We start from the raw sequence: 18,259 nt of genomic DNA on the forward strand, positions 1-18,259 counted from the left end.
CTGGAATGCCACAGAACCCTTCTGGAAGGCTGAGGCAGCTGCTGGTTGTGCATTCCTGTTTGTTTTGGCCTCTGTAGAATTTTGTGGGCTTCTCTAAAGGGACAGAAACAACACACCAGTCTCTGCTGACCCCAGTAAATAGCTCCTGAATGGGTTTGTGCCTCTGCTCTTCAAAGGGTTCTGAGTTGGGAGAACAGAAGTGAGTGACCCACCTGGGCAGCAGAACCTACGGATGTTCCAGAGAGGAGCAAGGGAATTACAGCTGGGGAGGTGCCAGACCGAGCCTCTGAACACACATCAGAGGATCTCAGTGCCACCCCTGGCCTGGCTGCAGGAGGTGACCTGCTCTGGCCACCCTCCGAGGACATCAAGGTGTTTCTGGAAGCAGGCATGCTTTGATCAGAGCTGCCTCAGGCCTGCTGGCTCTGGGGCACTCTGAGAGTGCACAGGTCCCTGCTCCACTGAGATTTATTGTGTGGGCTGTGCAGGAGAAGTTCAGCCTTTCTCTGACTGGGATTTTACACCTGCAGAATAGAGATGTCAGTGTTTATCTAGGGAGGCAGTGAACTTGAATAAGTGGTTGTAGCGTGCTCTGACAGACTTGGTACAGAAATGTCATTAAAATTCACTTCTCTGCAGTTATTTATTCCTTTTGTTATCAGTCCAGTGATACGTGGAGAGGTTTCTTGACTGCAAAGGAACCTGTTGCTCTTTTATCTGGTGCAAAAGTGAGTGGGAGTGTGCAGGAGCTCTGGCTGCAGGAGCTCACCTTGGCCTGCAAATGGTGCTGATGTGTCCCACATCTGTAATTAAGCTGATTGACCTCTCCATGTGCAGGCTGGAGAGGAGAAAAGCACTGGAGAAGATGGATTGAGAGCGAATGAGACGCCAAAGCCTATCTCATTTACCCAGCCCACGTGTCAGTAGTGAGCTGGAGAACATCAGTCTCAGGAGTCACCTCTGAGAGCTGGAGCTGTCCCAGGGCACAGCCTTGGCAGATGCTGGGACCCTGCTGGGGTCACTTCCCTCCAAACCAGCCCCAAACAGCACCACAAACCCCCTGTGTGCCTTGGAGGAACAAAATGCCATCCTGGGAGGATGCTTAGCGTGAAAAGAGGCAGCAGGAGAGGCAGCAGCAATGACCAGCCCCTGGAAGCTCTTCTCTTTCTGTAGCAGCTCTTTCCTTCCGTAACTCCCTAAAAATGAGTCTGTTAGCCTTAGGAATGAGCCCCCTGAGCTCTCAGTGGCACGAACAGCAGAGTGGGACAGAGCTGTGAGCTGTGCTGCCCTGCCCCTCCTGTTCATGAGCACAGGATGGGTGAGCAGTGAGCAGAGGGATCTCCCCGTGTGCTGACAGGCTCTGGGGAAGGAAAGGAGCCACTTGTCCTTCACCTCCGTGCTCTCACCCTGTCCCATGTCCCTGCAAGGCCGATGGCAGCTGGCAACGTGCAGGAGCCAGCTCTGCCCATGGCCACGAGCCCAGGGCAGCCCCAGCCTCCTCTGCGTGGGACCTGGGCCTGGCTGGGAGCTCCAGCCCCACGGTGATGCCCCAAGAATGGTTGTGTCTGTCTGAAAGACAACCCTGGGCAGGGCTCAGTTTTCAAATAGATCATTCCTGACAAAGCCTGTCACTCACAGTGGGCAAAAAGCCAATTTCCCTCTGGTTCCGAGCCCTCCTGGCACAGGGCTGAGTGAGCTGTGAGCACGGGGGGCACGTGGGCAGGAGCAGGAAAAGGCCTTTCACTGACAGCCGAGTGCAATCTCTTCATCAGGCAAACCTCTGGAAACCAGGCTTCGTTTCCTGCTGCTCCTTGTGGGGTTTGGTGTGTTCCCAGTGCCTGCCCAGGGCAGGATCCAGACCTGCCCATTCCCAGAGCCCAGCCAGGCACAGGTGCCTCCAAGAGGGGCTGAATTCCCCTTGAGGGCCTCCTGACCCTCTCAGATCAGACTTGGAGGGTGCCAGCACTTCAGGAGCAACTTCTTCTCTGTGTCCTAAGCACTGGTGGTGATTTGGTTGTAAAATTCCCAGAACCCCTGGAAGGACACACAGGCACAGCCTGTCCGGAGCGCAGGGTTTGTGCTGCAGGAACCCCCCTGGACGTGGCACACGAGCAGCTCCAGCCACAGCCTTTGTTTCTGACAAAAAATGAATCACAAAAGCTGCTGAAATTCACTTTCAGTTCGCAGTACATGTGGTGCCAGACTTTCCTGCTGCACTCATGTGAATCTATCCTGACACGTCCTGCCTGTGTCTGTTTACCCTGGGCTGCACTTCAGGGCATGCGTGCAGAGCTTAAAGATTTATATTTTTAAAGCCTGAACACTGATTTTCTACTCAAAATCTTTATCTCCCACCAAACTAGCCATTCTATGTTACTGGAAAGTTCATGGATTTTCCTTCCCTTTTCTTCCTCCAATGTTTTTAGCCCTGCTCAGATGGAAGCAGACAAATGATGGGCAGTGCCCGAGTTTTGGAGTGGCACAACTATAGGAAATGAGTGCTTTAGACAACATTTCAGTATGCACTGAAAATCTAAGAAGAAATGGTACAAGTAAATGCAAATGTTGCCGTGTCAAATCAAATGAAGATTTCATCTGTAGATCTCTTCTCCTTTTCAGAAATCTCATTTTCCCTTTTCACTTCCATGTCAGGAGAAGTGCAATCTGCACCAAGCAGAGCTGGGGATGAGGGGATGAGGGGCCATTCCTTGCAGGCACTCCTGCCTTTCTGGGTAATAAACTGTGAGGCAGTGGGGATGTGAGATTTCCTCTGGGTCTTTTCCAAACCCTCGGAACTGGCATCTGCTCTGACAGATCTCCCCAGGCACCAAGGCAAAGCCGGGGTTTTAGATGGAGACTCACAGAAATGAACCATTTCAGGAGTGTTTTTTGATAGTTTTGGTCCTCTGGAGGATTCCCAGCCCAGCTCTGCAGAGCTTTAGGAGGAAGGCTCTGATGCAAATGCTGAAGGAAAGTTACCAGGACGTGTGAGAGGTACCGAGTCGTGTCGGTGCATCCTCGTCCAGATCCCAAATTGTGCAGAAAGGACAGAACTGGAAAAGAACCTCTGCTCTCTGCTGATCCTTCCTGACACCCACAGCTTGGGGAAAGGCTCTGCTGTGACCCTGGGCTGGCTGCTGAGCCTCAGCAGGCTGTGTGTGCAAACTGATGGAGCTGTTTACCTATGCTGGATCCACGGCAGGGCTTTCCCCAGGCAGGAATTCAAGCTTGTTCAATAGAGCTCATTAGGTAATGAGCTTATTCACTAAGCTCATTAGTGGTGGAATTCATCCTGCTCAGCCCTCTGCAGCCCAAAATCTTGTATCCCTTCAGCCCAGCTTACTGCTCGTCCTGACCCTTGGCTGGAGGATGACTTTTACCTCATTTCATCCATTTCCCATGTTTTCATTCAACAGCTGCCTTGCTGAATGGCTGTTTCTGTTATTTAATCTGTCCTGGTATTCCTCTCTAGCAGAAAAACATCCAAGAGGGCTGAAATCTTCTGTATGGAGTGTGCCAAGGCTGGGGTGTCTTGCCAGCTCATTTCATGAACCGAAGCAGTGTCTGACTCAGTGGGACCCATCCTGGCTGCTCCGGGATTGAGGAACAGACGGTTGGGCAGATGTAGGTGGGCAGGAGAACCAAAGAGGCACCAAGGAGAAGTTGTGATTGCCTCCTGCCCGTGATTGCCCATCTGCACACAATTCTGAGCTCCTGGGGGAAGGTCTGAGCACAGCCAGGCACGGCAGGAGCTGGGGATTTCACATTTTGGTTAATTATGCAGGGATAAGAGAGTGGGGTTGGTAGGAAGGGTACCTCAGGTGCAAAGCTGGGTGGGAGACAGGGTTTTAAATCTTCCCAAAGCAGCAGCACAAGTGAGATGTGTGACAGTGAGGAATGTGTGCTGGCAATAATGCTCCATTGATTCGTGCTCAACGTGGTAAATTTAGGAGCTGTTTCTACTCATTGCAGACACTGATTACTAGAAAAAGGCTCTGCTGCAGTGGAGTAAGGGAGCTGTCAGAGCCTGTTCCATCTCCCCTCACAAGAGGCACAGAGAAGCCAGCAGAGCTTTTCTCACATTAATATTGATGACAAAGCCCAAGAAACGATGTAAACATCAGAAAAGCCCCACTAAAGCAGGACTGTGATTGAGAATGAGTTTGGAGCTCAATGGCAGGGAAGGATCAGCTTCTCCCTGCACTGCCAGGCCAGCAGGGGCTGGAGCAGAGGGGCAGAGGGGCAGAGGGGCAGGCACCCCCTGCACCCAACTGGCAGGACCCATTGGAACCAGTCTGGCCCAGTGCCCGAGTGCCAGCAGCACTGGGAGCACACTGGGTGCCCTGCAGTGCCCCTGCCAGCGCATTTCACCCACAGGGCTCAGTCCTGGGGCTCTGCACTGAGAACCAAACTGCAGCAGGGACACGGGGCTGGCTTTGCTTGCACAGAACATTCCTGATCCCAGCTGAGGCCCCAGAGTGTCAGGACTCAGGAGAAAGCAGCTCAGAGCAGCTTTCCCTCACTTCAGCTTTCCCTTTGAAGGCAGCTTACTGCTGCCCAGGCTGTGAGAAGAGCTGGCTTGCTCAATGCTTTCCCATTGAAAAATAAAGTGCTATTTTTGTTCTCAGCACAGTGACTGTAATTAATATTGGAGGAGGATGGCTCCCTTGTGCTCCAGATCATACAAATACAGAGGGAAATGTGCACATGTTGTCTCCAAATCACACCCCAGTAGTGGACGTGGAGCATGCAGACATGGAACTGAGGGTTGGGGCCCCACTCCTGGAGGTGTCCACAGCTCTGAGAAACCTGGGACAGTGGAAGGTGTCCCTGCCCATGGCAGGGGGGGGCAGCTGATGAGATCTTTCCAACCCAAACCATTCTGGGACTCCATGATTCTAACTACAGGAGAAAACAATCAAAATTAAATAATAGTAAGAAATGTTTTCCTTGGTGTAAACAAGAGGGGAAAGGGCTGCCTGGTGGTGGGGTGCAGTCTTGTTATCAAGGCTGCACATTTGCATATTAAAGGCTGAAAATGACTCAAGGTTTTATCATCTGCTGTTTTCCCATCTGATGTGGAACCCTGTATCCACAGGCAGGATGAGAAAAACAGCAGCGGTTTGTGACTGTTGGGGGGCAAAGGGAGCCACAGGCCCTGAGAACGCAGCGAGGAGCACGTGAGGGACAAACAATGGCCCTGAACACAAAGCTCAGGGCTCGTCCCGTGCTGGGGTGGGCATGAGCTGCCAGGAGCTGCTCAGGGTGCCCAGCAGGTCATGGGGCTGGGGGCACTGCCAGGGTGTCACTGCCATGGTGTCATTGCCAGGGTCACTGCCATGGTGTCACTGCCAGGGTCATTGCCAGGGGTTCCAGGGTCACTGCCAGGGTGTCACTGTCACTGCCAGGGGTGTCAGGGTGTCACTGCCAGGGTGTCTCTGCCAGGGGTGCCAGGGTGTCACTGCCAGGGGTGCCAGGGTCACTGCCCTGGTGTCACTGCCAGGGTGTCACTGCCAGGGGTGCCAGGGTCACTGCCATGGTGTCACTGCCAGGGTCATTGCCAGGGGTTCCAGGGTCACTGCCAGGGTGTCACTGTCACTGCCAGGGGTGTCAGGGTGTCACTGCCAGGGATTGTTCAGCAAACCCCAGCATGGAGCACATTCAGCAGCAGCAGCAGCTGCCTCCCCCCGTGTGATCAGCACTTATAACTTGAATTATTTGACCTTTTTGTGAGGAGGCTGCACAGCACAGACCCACTGAGAGCTCAGAGCCCCGTTCCAGCTCAGCATTCAGGGCCTCACTGCACAGGGCTCCAGGAGCCCTTCTCAAGGGCTTTCTGGGCAGGCACTTCAGCCAAATTTCACAGCGTCCTGAGGGCAAAAAGCTAGAGGTGATCTGTGTTTGAATTCTGCTGCAGATGGCAGCCCGAGATGGAAGATCCCGGGGTGGTGGAGCAGGGAGAGAGCTGGGCACGGCTCTGAGCCTGAGCTTACCCAGGAACAGCTCTGAGCCTGAGCCTGCCTAGGAATGGCTCCAAGCCTGCCTAGGAACAGTTCTGAGCCGGCCTAGGAATGGCTCTTAGCTTGAGCCTGCTCTGGAAGGGCTCGGAGCCTGCCCAGGGTCATTCCTGAGACAGGATGGAAGGGCAGGGCAAACTTGCCCCTTTGGATGGAAGGGCAGTGCAAACTTGCCCCTTTGGATGGAAGGGCAGGGCAAACTTGCCCCTTTGGATGGAAGGGCAGGGCAAACTTGCCCCTTTGGATGGAAGGGCAGTGCAAGCTTACCCCTTTGGATGAAAAGGCAGGGCAAACTTGCCCCTTTGGATGGAAGGGCAGTGCAAACTTGCCCCTCTAGCAGCAGTAATGAATTGTTTCCTCCTCTGGCAGGCAGTGATTTGACTTGCCACATGCCTCCCAGCAGGTTTAAATGTTGGAACAATGGCATTCTGTTAGATATTGATTTTAAAATAACTCTTCCACACTCAGCTGTAACTTTGGGAGGTGAATTACAGCCCTTTAGTGTGCTCTAATGGAGCAGTGGTAAATAGTTAAATAGACACAAGCAGTTTCTGCAGGCACGGTGTGTGCAGGAGAAGGCAGAGCTTGGCTGAAGGTGTTTCCATCACAGTGCTGGGACACGGCCTGGCAGCAGCTGGGCTTGGTCACATCCTCATACCCAGAATCACAGATTGCTTTGGGGTGGAAAAGCCTTCAGAGATCATCTTGATTTAGTCTCTGCCATGGCAGGGCCACCTTCACTGCCCAGGCTGCTCCAAGCCATGTCCAAGCTGGCCTTGGCTCTGCCAGGGATCCAGGGCAGCCACGGCTGCCAGGGCCTCCCCACCCTCCCAGGGAAGAATTTCTTCCCAATTCCAATCTAAACGTGCTCTCCTGCATTTTGGAGCCATTCCCCCTTGTCCTGTCACTCCATCCTTGAATTCACAGATCCCTTAAGAAATGGCAGTAAAAACATCTCCGGTTATTTCCCTGGCATTTGAACCAGGTGTGGGTTTCTCCCAGGCTGGGGACCCGTGCCAGTCCCGTGCCAGGGGAGCAGGGCTGGTGAGGACGGGGTGCCCAGATGCCCCTGTGAGGATGAGGATGGGTGTTGGCAGCCCCAAGCTCCAGGCAGAGGGGCTGCCAAGGCTCAGGCACTGGCAGCTCCCTGTGCTCCTCTCCCTGCACACACCCACGGGCTGCAATCAGCTAAGGACCCTAATTAGCTCTGGCTAATTTGTTTCAGGGCCTTTCCTTCTCTTCCCCTCTCCTGCTCTCTGACTGGCAGTGGCTACTCTGTCCCTGATTTCCAGCTGATGTCTGTAAACTGATTACTTTTACTGGGTCAGCTCCGTTATGAAATTATCGTTTTATGAGACTAAAAATAGCCCAGATCCAGTCAGCACGCCAATCACTTCCCTTCATCTCCAATGAAAATGCAATGTTATCTTTAATCTGTATTTCTCAGGCTCTTACTGGGAGGCAGGTTAGAAAGAAAAGAGGGGGGAAAAAAGAAAGAGGAGATCAGAAAAAAAATCTGTAAATCAGTTGCTATAGATGCATCCCTGCCAAGGCTTCCACTGGTAAATTTAGCAGTCACGTTACAATTTTAGTCAGCACCATTTCTTAGCCTTATTCAAAATAATTCACTTCTCACACAATGAGTTACCCTAAAGGCAAGTTATTTTGTCTTGCACGTTAAAAATGGTGCGTTTGCACATACGTGCAACTGTTACAAATATCCAAAGCCACAGAAAGCATGAGGATGGATAATTTTTTTTAAGAGAGGAAAAAAAAATCCAGTGAATTCCACTTGCTCTAAGAATGAATAAAGGTATTTTAATACTTCTGGGGTGTTGGTGAGTGCAAATAGCTCAAAAATGAAATGCTTGCCTGAGATTTATACCAAGATAGTGAAGGGAAAAGGTTCCATCTGTAGTTTCTGACACAAAGACATTTTGCACACAATATCTGTAAATCCATTAGGAGAAGAAAACTGATACAGGTTTTGTATGAGATGAAGCTGCAGTGAAGAGAATGAAAGCTCAAGGAAATGGCCTCTTTGTGTAGCTCCATCAGCTCAGGGCTTGATTGGACTTTCTGTGTATTACATTCAAGCAGCTCTTTGGCCCGTGGACATGAGGAGTGGTTGGCTGTGTGGGAAATGGTGAGAGCGATGAAATTCCTTCCTTCCTTCACAAAGGAAACTCCCCACACCCCATCCACCCTCCCATTGGTGATGTTAAATACGCAAAGTGGTGTTTCTATCGGGAAGTTCATCCTGGTTCAGTTTAATGGCAGCTCCCAAAGTCCTGACACGCACGGCGTGACTCCTGGCCCAAACAGCAATCTTCCCTGAGGAGCCGCCAATGGCAGCACTCCAGAGATGAGTTATTATTTTCCTTGCTTTGCAAACTGCTCTTGGTGTGCATGAGGAGGGTGAATGAAGGTTACTATCAGCCCCAGTGCTTGGCTGTGCCGAGATCAGCCCCAGTGCTCCGGCTGATCCCTTTGCAGTGCAGAGATCAGCGCTGCTCCGGCGTGCTCGGGGCTCTGCCACCACGGCCCCCACGTGCCACAGCCCTGCTCACCCTCCACCCCCTCTCCTGGCCGTGGCTGAACACCAATAAAGAGAGAAAACCCCAGAAATAAGGGCTTTTCTAGCAGAACAGACACTGATGTCCTTTCGGGCGCCCGTTCTCTCGTTTCCCTCTGATCCACATTGGCAGAGGCAGAGCTGAGCCAAGACAACCCAGACCAGACCCTATCCCCAACCCCTGCTCCCTACACACTCAGCTAATACACCCTCTAAGAAATTGCAGCCCTTCCAATCAGGCTGTTGACATAAGCAGGCCAGCAGGGCTGTTTTATCGACTTTGCTGTGTTAACCTGGTTCCTTAAATGAATTCTGCAGACGGGCCTGTGTTGTCCAAGTGCACTGAGCTGTGTCTGTCAGAGCCATTGAGCAGAGCAGCCAGCCCTGAAAGGGGCAGAGTGCTCTCCAGGCCATTATGGTTGTGCAAATGGTGAGGGTGACAGGCAGCCAGAGAGCTTCTCCCCAGAGCACCCTCGGGCTGAGGGAGCTCAGCCTCTCTGGGCAAGGGAAACTGCTCAGAGCATCCCTCAGGAGAACCAAGCCCAGCACCAGCCCCTGCTCCTCTCGCTGGGGCACTGCTGCTCTCAGGGCAAAAATGGCCCAAAGGTCCCAGTGACAATTCCCTCCAGGAATATTCCCTCCTTACAGCACCTTCCAGTGCCTGAAGGAGCTCCAAGAGAGCGCCTTTAAACCAGCTGAAATTGAAATGTAGGACAATTTATGTTCTATTGCACTAAGTACGACAAATTGACATGAGCATGGACTGCCAGGGCAAGGGGAAAAGGCTCCCCAGTGCCAGAGGACAGGATGGATGGGATATTGGGAATTGGGAATTGTTCCTTGTGAGGGTGGCACAAGGCACAGAGCAGCTGTGGCTGCCCCTGGATCCCTGCAGTGCCCAAGGCCAGGCTGGACAGGGCTGGGAGCATTGGGACAGTGGGAGGTGTCCCTGCCATGGCTCTGGAGGGGCTCTGAGGTCCCTTCCAACCCTCCCATCCCAGCACTCTGCTCCCGCCCAGCCTGGCTGCCGTGCCCGTGGGGCTGCAGGAGGATTTCTGTGGCACTCAGGTTTTCACAGCTACAATTTGATGCCTCTGCTGCAGGTCATGGACACTGCCTAGGAGTCTGAAACATACTGCTGCTGTCAGATTAAATGAAAACAGCTGTAAAAAGCTTGGAAAAACACTTTCTCTGGGCAAAACTGGCGTGGGGTTTAGTGGGGGGACAGAGGTTTTGAGTTTGTGCTGCACATGAGGGGAAGCAGCAGAACCTGAGGCTTCCCCTAAAAGTGAATAAAACTGAATATGGGGTGGGGCTGGAGCAGCCTGGGCTGCTGGGAAGTGCCCCTGCCCGTGGCAGGGGTTGGAATGAGCTGGGTTTAAGGTCCCTTCCCACCCCACCCCACCCGTTCTGTGATTCCGTGAAAACCAATGCCCTGCACCGAGGGAGCCAAACTCACTCTAATTCACACATTTCTGCAGAGATGTGAGCCCACTGCACACGGAATTAGCCAAAAGCCAGGACAAGGACGTGGTGCTGGGCTGGGCTGGCACTGCTGCTCCTGGCAGCTCCTGCACTCCTGAGCTGGGGCAGGGTCCCAGCCCCTGCAGCACACAGGACGGGGCTGGCACAGGCAGAGCCCAGGGACCAGAGGGGAGATGGGGAGCTGCTGGCCTCTTGAGAAAAATGTTTCTGCATGAATTGGAGAGCTGATTTTGAATTAATTCTGAGTAGTTGTTTCAGTAATTCAGATTGATTTAAGATGCACCCAAGAATAATGCTTTCATTATAAAGCCTCCTGAGCAAAATTTAAATTGTGTTGAATTAAAAACAGCCTCTGTTAAAGCAGGGCTGATGAGCACAACAGAGGGATGGGAGATGCAGGGTCAGGATAATTTAATTCCTTTGCTTTGTTTCCCACTCCAGAAAAGCTGCTGTACCTGTCTCCCTGGGCTGTTAACTGCCTAAGGAGCCTGCAAGGCATCCTGAATTTCTCTAAACTGATTTGCATGGTAACCCCACCAAAACCAGTGCTTATTTATTGATGCTGGGCTTCACCTTCAGGAAGAAATTCATTTTTATTGCATTTTATTTATGGGTCAGTCTGGAAATGTGATTGTATCCCAAAGGTACTTGGGAGTCTGGGAGAGCAGCTGATGCACAGGACAGTGGAGGGTTAATGGTCTCCTGCTGTTGGCTTTGTTTGTTTGTTTGTTTGTTGTTAGTAAACCTTGGTTTCACACAAATGGAGCCCATCCTAGTAACAGGGGAAAAGTTATCCTGCACCTTCCAGATGACTCCTCTGAGGCACTCTGTCCCAGCAGTGGTGGGATTCCAGCCTCAGGGAAAGCTGCACTTATCTGGGCTTAAATGTATTGGTGGTGAAAACAAGTTTTATATATATATATATATAAAACTTGAGTTAAAAACTGTTGTGCTTCATAGTTTCTTGCTTTAAATGCTGGCTGAATTATTAAGGGCAAAAGGCAGGGAATATTTAAGATCTGGATAAAAGCTCTGAGTGCTGCTCAGAGCAAGCAGTGCAGTGGCCAGCACTGAGGAGGGCAGGGCTGATGGGCTGGGAGCACGTTGGAGACCTTGGCTGCATTCTCTGCAGGAGGAATTGCCAGGACTCTCATTAGCAACAAGATCCTTCCAAACAGATTGAAAAGACTTCTGAGGAGAGATGTATATGAAATATTGTCTGACAGTGTCGGTTTGTCAGAACTGGATGGATTTTTGGGGACATGAAGGGGGCCAGGGGGGTTAGCCCTGGAGGGTGAACCCCCATCCCACACAGGGGGAGTCAGGAAGGTGGAAACAGCCTGAAGGTCCCAAATCAGTAACACCAGAAGCCTCAGATTTCAGACTTTACAGCATTTTCTAGGTCCCTTCCCAGTGAACCCTTACAAAGCCATGTTTAAATGTTTAATTTCTTAAATCCATGTCAGCTCATTTCCAGCACTTGTTCCTCTGTGATTTCTGTGATTACAACAAATTGAGAACGCTCTGAGGTCCCTGGGAGCGCTGGGCTCGTCCCTGTGCTCAGAAAGGGAGGGAAGGGACCCAAAGCCAGCCCAGCCCTGGGGGTGCAGAGCCCCAGCTGCTCTCCAGAACATTCTGCACGTCCTGGGGCCCTTCCCAGGCCAGCCAGGCCAGCCCCTGACCCAGGGCTCCTGTCACAAAGATGTAGAACAGCACGAGTGGGAATGGGTGTGCAGGCTGTGTCTGTGCCAGGATGGTGTGATCATTGTTAAAGGGGATCTGGAAATATTATATCCATAAAGCTGAGCTGGGCAGGGCTGGGATGCAAAGCCCAGCTTTGGTTTCTAAGTTTTACCTTCCCCAGGGGAAGGAACAGCTTTTGCCATAAACCTGCAAACTTTGCTTCGTTATTAAAAAGGAAGGATAAGAGATCTTTAGGTGACTATGACAAACAGGTTCTACACTTGCACTTAATGAAGAAATTCAGACTTTCAGTTGTCATATGCCCAGATTCGGCGCCTTTCTGACAGCTGAATTATGATTTTAATAATTGAAAAGTGCTACTGTGAGCCTGTTCATGTATAATAGGCACAGAGAAGTGTTTAAAATCAAAAGCAGTTTAGAGAAAAAGTGGTCCCTGTATTACAAGGAGGAGAATTGTCTACATCTGAGTATTAAACCGTGTGAACTCTCCAGTGGGAAAAGTCTTTGCAAAGTCACTGTAGATTTCCTGTGCTGTTGTGCTGTGTGGGATGAGGAGACTGCCCTTGACCCTGGTTCTGTGTGTGCCCCAAGCAGCAGCCTGCAATGCCCACTTTCCTCTGCACAACCTTGTCAGGGTGAGGGTTTGGCCATTCGGCTCCCAGGGGTTTTAGTTCAGAGCAGCAGAAGCACAAATCTATAATCTCAGTCACAACATCTGTGAGACAGAAATGAAATACAAGGGGGGGAAGATCCCTCCAGGCTACATTGCCCTTGCTTTGATTTCATTATCTTTGTACCTGTCCATGGGAATGTTTGAAATTCCACTGCAGCCTCCACAGCACGCTCGGTTCTCAGACTCACAGCTAAGCACAGACAAGAGGCTCCTGTCCTGCTCAGCTGAGTAAAAACCAGATCACATCCTGGCCATCACTGAGTATTCCAGTACAATGACCCACAACATCCACTTGAATTCAGCCAATCTGTACTTCCTGGCAAGTCAAGGGGAGAAACAAGGACTGATATTGCAAGGAGACACGAGAGACCCATCAGCAGCTTTGTGTGAGACGCATGGCTGGAGCCAGGGTCAGGGAGAGCAGAGCTCCTCTCCAGCCCCTGCACTCGGGTCAGCTTCTCCCTCCTGCAGGGATGAATCAGATCCTGCTACTCCACCACTCTGCTCCTCCTGCACTCATTTACCGTGGTGCCGAGCATTTGTCAAGTGGGTGTGAGAGCTTTTTCTGGTTTACACAACCGCACGCAAACTGCAGAAGTTGTAAGGCAAAGAATAATCAAGCCCTGAACACTTCCAGCCCCTTCTCGAACATGCACCCAGGAAAACGCTGAGGAGGAGCTGAAGTCAAGCTCCCCGTACACGCTTGCCTGCTGCTCAGGAAAAGGAAAAGTAATACTCACCCCAGCGTTGTCATGGTTACAATAGTGTACCAAAAGGAAGCAGGAATACTGGTGAATTTGCTCGCCGAGGACCCTTTCTCCGCATAAAACATCACAGTTGCAAAGATGATGATTGCCATAGTGAGGGAAAAGAGGAGAAAGCCAAGCTCGGAGGCACAGCTCTTCAAAGTGTAGCCCAAGATTCTCAGGCCTTGGGAATGGCGGGAGAACTTGAAAATCCTGAAAACCCTGAAAACCCTCAGCGTGACGAAGGCCCCGCTGACGTCCTCGTTGTTGGTCATCACCAGGCCGATGTAGTAGGGCATGATGGCCACCACGTCGATGATGCTCATGACGCTGCGGATGAAGCGGTAGCGGCTGGGCGCCGCGAACAGCCGCAGCAAGTACTCGACGGTGAAGATCATCACGCATGCCGTGTCCAGGCAGAAGAAGGCCACGGCGTAGCGCTCCCCGCAGGGCAGCTCCTTGCTCCCCGGCACGGAGCCGCAGGGCACGGTCTCCACCACGTTGGTGATCACCGAGACGGCGATGAAGAACCCGGTGACGTAGTAAAAGACTAAGGCTAAGGTGCTGGTGTGGGGGTTCTCGAAGGCGCGCCACATGGTCTGCCGGAAGCTCAGCGAGGGCATGGAGCCCTCCTGGTTGTTCTCCGAGTCGTTGTCGTCCATCAGGCGCTCGGCGTTCTCCCGCTTCCTGTCCTTGTACTCTTCGTAGCAGCAGTCCCCGATGATCTCGGGCAGGATCCCGTAGAAGGCCAGCTCTTCGTCGTAGGCAGAGATACACTCGTACCTGGGGTAGTGCAGCTTGCCAGTTCTGTAAAAATTGAGGATGCACCTGAAGACCTCGGGGTCCCGGTCAAAGAAGTACTCCTTGGTGTCTTCGTTGAAGAAGAACTCCTTCTCCGTGCTGCCCAGGAGAGTGTCCGGGTACCTCTCCAGTGTAGTCCTCCAGGTCTGGAAGCGCCTGCCGCTCACGTTGAGGATGATCAGCTCATCCTGCCTCTTGTTCTTCTCCGTGGGAGCCAGCGGCATGGGGCAGTTGGCCACTGGCATCCATCCTATGGCAGCCGCCCTGGCGAAGGGCAGCCACGCTGCCACCCCTGCTGCCATGGTGAGCCCGGGCCGGGTTAGTGCAGGTGGGGCTGGGGAGGCTGCTGGGAGCTGCTGGGGGTCAGACCAGTTCCATCTGGAACACAGAAGAGAAGAGAACACAGCACACAGTCACGCCCTGCCCCGATGGGTGGGAGAGCCCAGGACCAGCACAGACACCAGAGCTTCCAGCCACTGGTGGAGGATGATGTTGAACAAGGCACATGATAATCAGCTCAGCGGGGTTATGGCATTATTATAGACTGAAACTTTGAATAGCAAATGATTCCTCATTAAAAGCATTTTAAAAGTAGCATAAACACAGTAATTTATATTTGCTTCCTCACAAACAAGACTAATCCATAATTCCCCAGGTGTAAGCCTCCTGTGCTCATCAGTTTAACTACAGCTGTCAAGAAAGAGCTGGGAACTCCAGTGGAATCAGCCTGCAGTGGAATCATACACCATGAGAGCCCACAACTGGGCTTAACTGCATTTCCATTTCTAGCCATGAATTTTTTTATCTGCTTGATCTTTGGTCAGAGTTCTTACAGTCTTTACCTTTTGTTTTAACTTGCTTTTACTTCCACTTCCCTAGTGCTTTTCTAATTCTGCCATGAAATTATCTGAAGAAAGGTGCCATTATCATATAAAATGCATTAGGAGCCCTATCAAAAATCAGTTTATCAATGGAAATTCCATTGATTCCAATGACTCAGGCCCTCAAACCCTAATTGTATCTTTGTAGGCAGTTTTACTCTAAAGTTTTTAACTTACATGAAAGCTGCCATTCCAGCCAGTAAGGCTGCAGCATTATTGATTCCAATGGGCCATCAAAATACTGAATAAAAAATGATGGAATGAGTCTGTGGTGAAAATGCCTGAAGTGCACACAGAAATGCTCTCCCTCTTCAGGGCAAATTAACATTCATCACCTTAATGTGGAGCATCTTCCTATGCAATTTTACTGTCTAAAGGACAATTGAGATCCCTCGTGCGAGCATCTTGCTGCTGCTGAAGAGCTTTGGTAATTACAGAACATATAATAACCCACAGTGCTGCTCATCCCAAGGAGACACTTTGCTTATCTGCACGGCACTGGAGCAAACATCTCACAGGATTTCCCTCCGAAGAGCTGCTCAGTGGTACAAAGCACCACCACTTTTTCTGTCCCCCCAGAGAGGGAATTTACTGGGTGAATGAGCCTGGCTGCCCTGGGGAGCAGAGGCAGAGCCCAGCACTGGGAGCCTTCTCTGCCAGCTGAAAGGGCATCTCCAGGGGCTCACACTGCACCCTTCTACCACCACCGGTGGATCTTGTCACTTTCATGGAACACTTAAGAACAGGAGGCAGCAAAATAAGGATTATTTCATCCATTAATCACCAAACATATACAGGCAAATACTCGAGAAACCAAGAAAAGGCACCTTGTTCCTGCTTTCCCTGCTGGCAAACTGTCTTCTCTGTGTTTTAATTTCACCTAGCACCATCACCAGCGTCCTTCTCCAGGACTGACTGGTGACCTGACCAGTTTCAGCACACTGGATCCTCATCTCCCCTGATTTCTCAGGGGAACCACATTAGAAATCTCTTCTGTACTTTCATAACTTTGGTTGTGGATTCCAGGTTACCTACATTAGCTGCTGAGGCACTATAAATACTTCACATATAATTGTTCCAATAAAGCACTGGTAACTCATAAGTGACTTACACATTTTTAAATCAATTTTTGAAAGATAAAATGGGTCCTTCCATGCTGGCAGTATATGTGGGGAAGCTATAAATACCTCAGCTATGAAACGGACAGGAGATTAAAGCAAAAGAGAAAGAAAGGGGAATTCTTCTGTGGAAGTTCAGCTCCCGTTTCTCTGGGTCCAAGAGGTGCAGCTGGAACAACAGAGCGCACGCAACTTCATTCTCAGAGGTACTGAATCTGCCCCATCTGATCCTCAAAATACACACAAGAGGACAAGAGGAGTCTTTTCCAGCTGTAAATTATCTGAAGGACCACGAGTGAGAAGTGAAATCCCCTGTTGCAGAGGTTCTGCTTTTTCTTGTCCACGAGTCCTTGGAACTCTACCACTCCCTCAAGGAAGTGAAAGAAAATTGGGAGAGAAAGAAGGGACTGGATTTATAATTCTGACCTGCACAAACTAACCTGAGTCAAAAAAAGATGAAGCAACCAGTTTATCTAGAATGTAGAATTCCAGAATGTAGAAAGAATCCCCCTTTTTTGCCTGCCTGGGTTTTGGTAACTGCCAACCAGTCTGTTTAGGCTGGAAAGCAATTGGCTGGACTCAAAATCTAATGTACTGTTGACAGTGTCTGGAGCTCTCATAGAAAACAGACACACTCTAATTCTAACCAGCATATATTTAGCTATATCCATATTTCTAATTTTAATTACTATAATTTCTGCATGTAATTTCAAAGGAACTGGTTCACAGCAGACCGGCACCCTGCTGATGACATTTAGAAGACCTGGTACACAAAATAGAATCATTTGCCTCCTGATTTAAAAAAGTAACTGCAGAGAAAATAATCTGTTTTCTTTAGATAACTATGGGGACAACAAAACAGCCAAGGAAATTTGGGAGAAAAGGCTGAGCAGGAGCCCCCTGTGCCCTGTCCTGCACTCCTGACCCCGCTGGGTCCCTCCTGAGCAGCGCTGGCTCTGCTGCAGCCGCTCCAGAGCACCCCAAAAAAACCCCAAAAAAGCCCTGACAGCCAAATCCTGACCCAGCCTGGGTCAGGACAGCTCAGGAGGAAAACCTGGCAGAGAACAGAAATGACTGTTCACCCAAAGGGTCCAGAAATAAAGGATGGATTCTTACCACTGTAGCTCCACACTGATCAATGTCCCTTCATCACCTCAAGAGAGCAGAGACAAACCAAAAATCTCAGAGTTTCCCTTTCTAGAAGCAGACAGGGCTGTTCTGAAATCGGACGGATAAACACACTGCAAGTTTCTTGATGAGACACTGCTAATGGGAGTGAAGAGCCTGGAGATCATTCCTTCTTCCCTCTCCTGTCCTTGTTGGGTCAGGCTCAGGCAGCAAAGAGACCTTTGCTTTAAAGCAAAATATGTCAGCCAAAGCCTCGGTGTCTTCTGTCAGCCACGCATTCCTTCCCCTTCGCAGCAACACCAGAAAAGAAAACTTTCTGCAAAACGCTCACTCCCTCAGTCTGTTGGGGAGATTTGGGAGCAAAAGCAACAGGCTCAGGATAAATGCACACAAACTTCTCCCCTCCCTCGTCCCGGTGAGCCCCGAGAGCCCCATCTTGCAGCGCTGCCTTACCTGGGAGGGAAAGACACTGGGCGCCCGAAAGTGGGGCTAGATCTGGGGAACGGGGAGGAAAGGGAGCAGGCACTCCTCGGGATGAGAGGTGAGCTGTGCCGCCTGCTCTTGCCTCCCTCTCCAAATGCAGTCAGAAGCAATCAGTAAATGCGATCATCATTGCGAAAGTATATATAGAGAGATGACTAAACAGCTTCTCCCTCATCGCTGCCGAGGCTCTCGCTGCCTCTCTCCCGAGCAGGCTGGCGCTGCCCCCTCCCCTGGCAGCCCTCGCCGTGCCTCGCTGCCCAGCCCAGCTGGGCACGGCCCCGCTCCCGGACCCGGGGCTGCCGCGGCGGCTCGGGCAGGCAGAGCCGGGCTGGGCAAGGGCGCTGTGAGCTGGCAGAGCAAACGGAGCCGTTAAATAAATACACGGCAGAGCCTACCCTGCATGCTAATGTGCCAGGGGGAGATGCAGGGGGGAGAGTCGGGGATGAACTTCAGGGCTCCATCGCGGAGCTCCCTGCGCGTCCCTCCCGGCTCCCGGTCAGGCGGGGACAGGGCAGCAGGGATTCCTTCTGGGCAGGAACACGAGCTATTCCTCCAGCATAGCGAATCCACACCCAGCGCCTTGGCCAGGGCGGGCGGCTACATTCAGGAAGAAAAGGAAATCACTTGCTTTCAAACTGATCTTTCCCT

General features: G+C 51.3%; 1 protein-coding gene across 1 annotated transcript in view; it reads right to left on the reverse strand.

Annotated features, from left to right (window-relative positions):
* The window catches only part of KCND3 (potassium voltage-gated channel subfamily D member 3), an 83,966-nt gene extending 69,597 nt beyond the window's left edge, over positions 1–14,369 (reverse strand). The window contains exon 1 of the mRNA XM_031064188.1: positions 13,195–14,369. Within this exon, the coding sequence (XP_030920048.1) occupies positions 13,195–14,303 (1,109 nt within the window). The 5' untranslated portion in view covers positions 14,304–14,369. The remainder of the gene's footprint in view (positions 1–13,194) is intronic.
* Positions 14,370–18,259: the final 3,890 nt, after the last annotated feature.

Source organism: Geospiza fortis, unplaced genomic scaffold (genome assembly GCF_000277835.1).
Source record: "Geospiza fortis unplaced genomic scaffold, GeoFor_1.0 scaffold601, whole genome shotgun sequence".
Lineage (NCBI taxonomy): Eukaryota > Metazoa > Chordata > Aves > Passeriformes > Thraupidae > Geospiza > Geospiza fortis.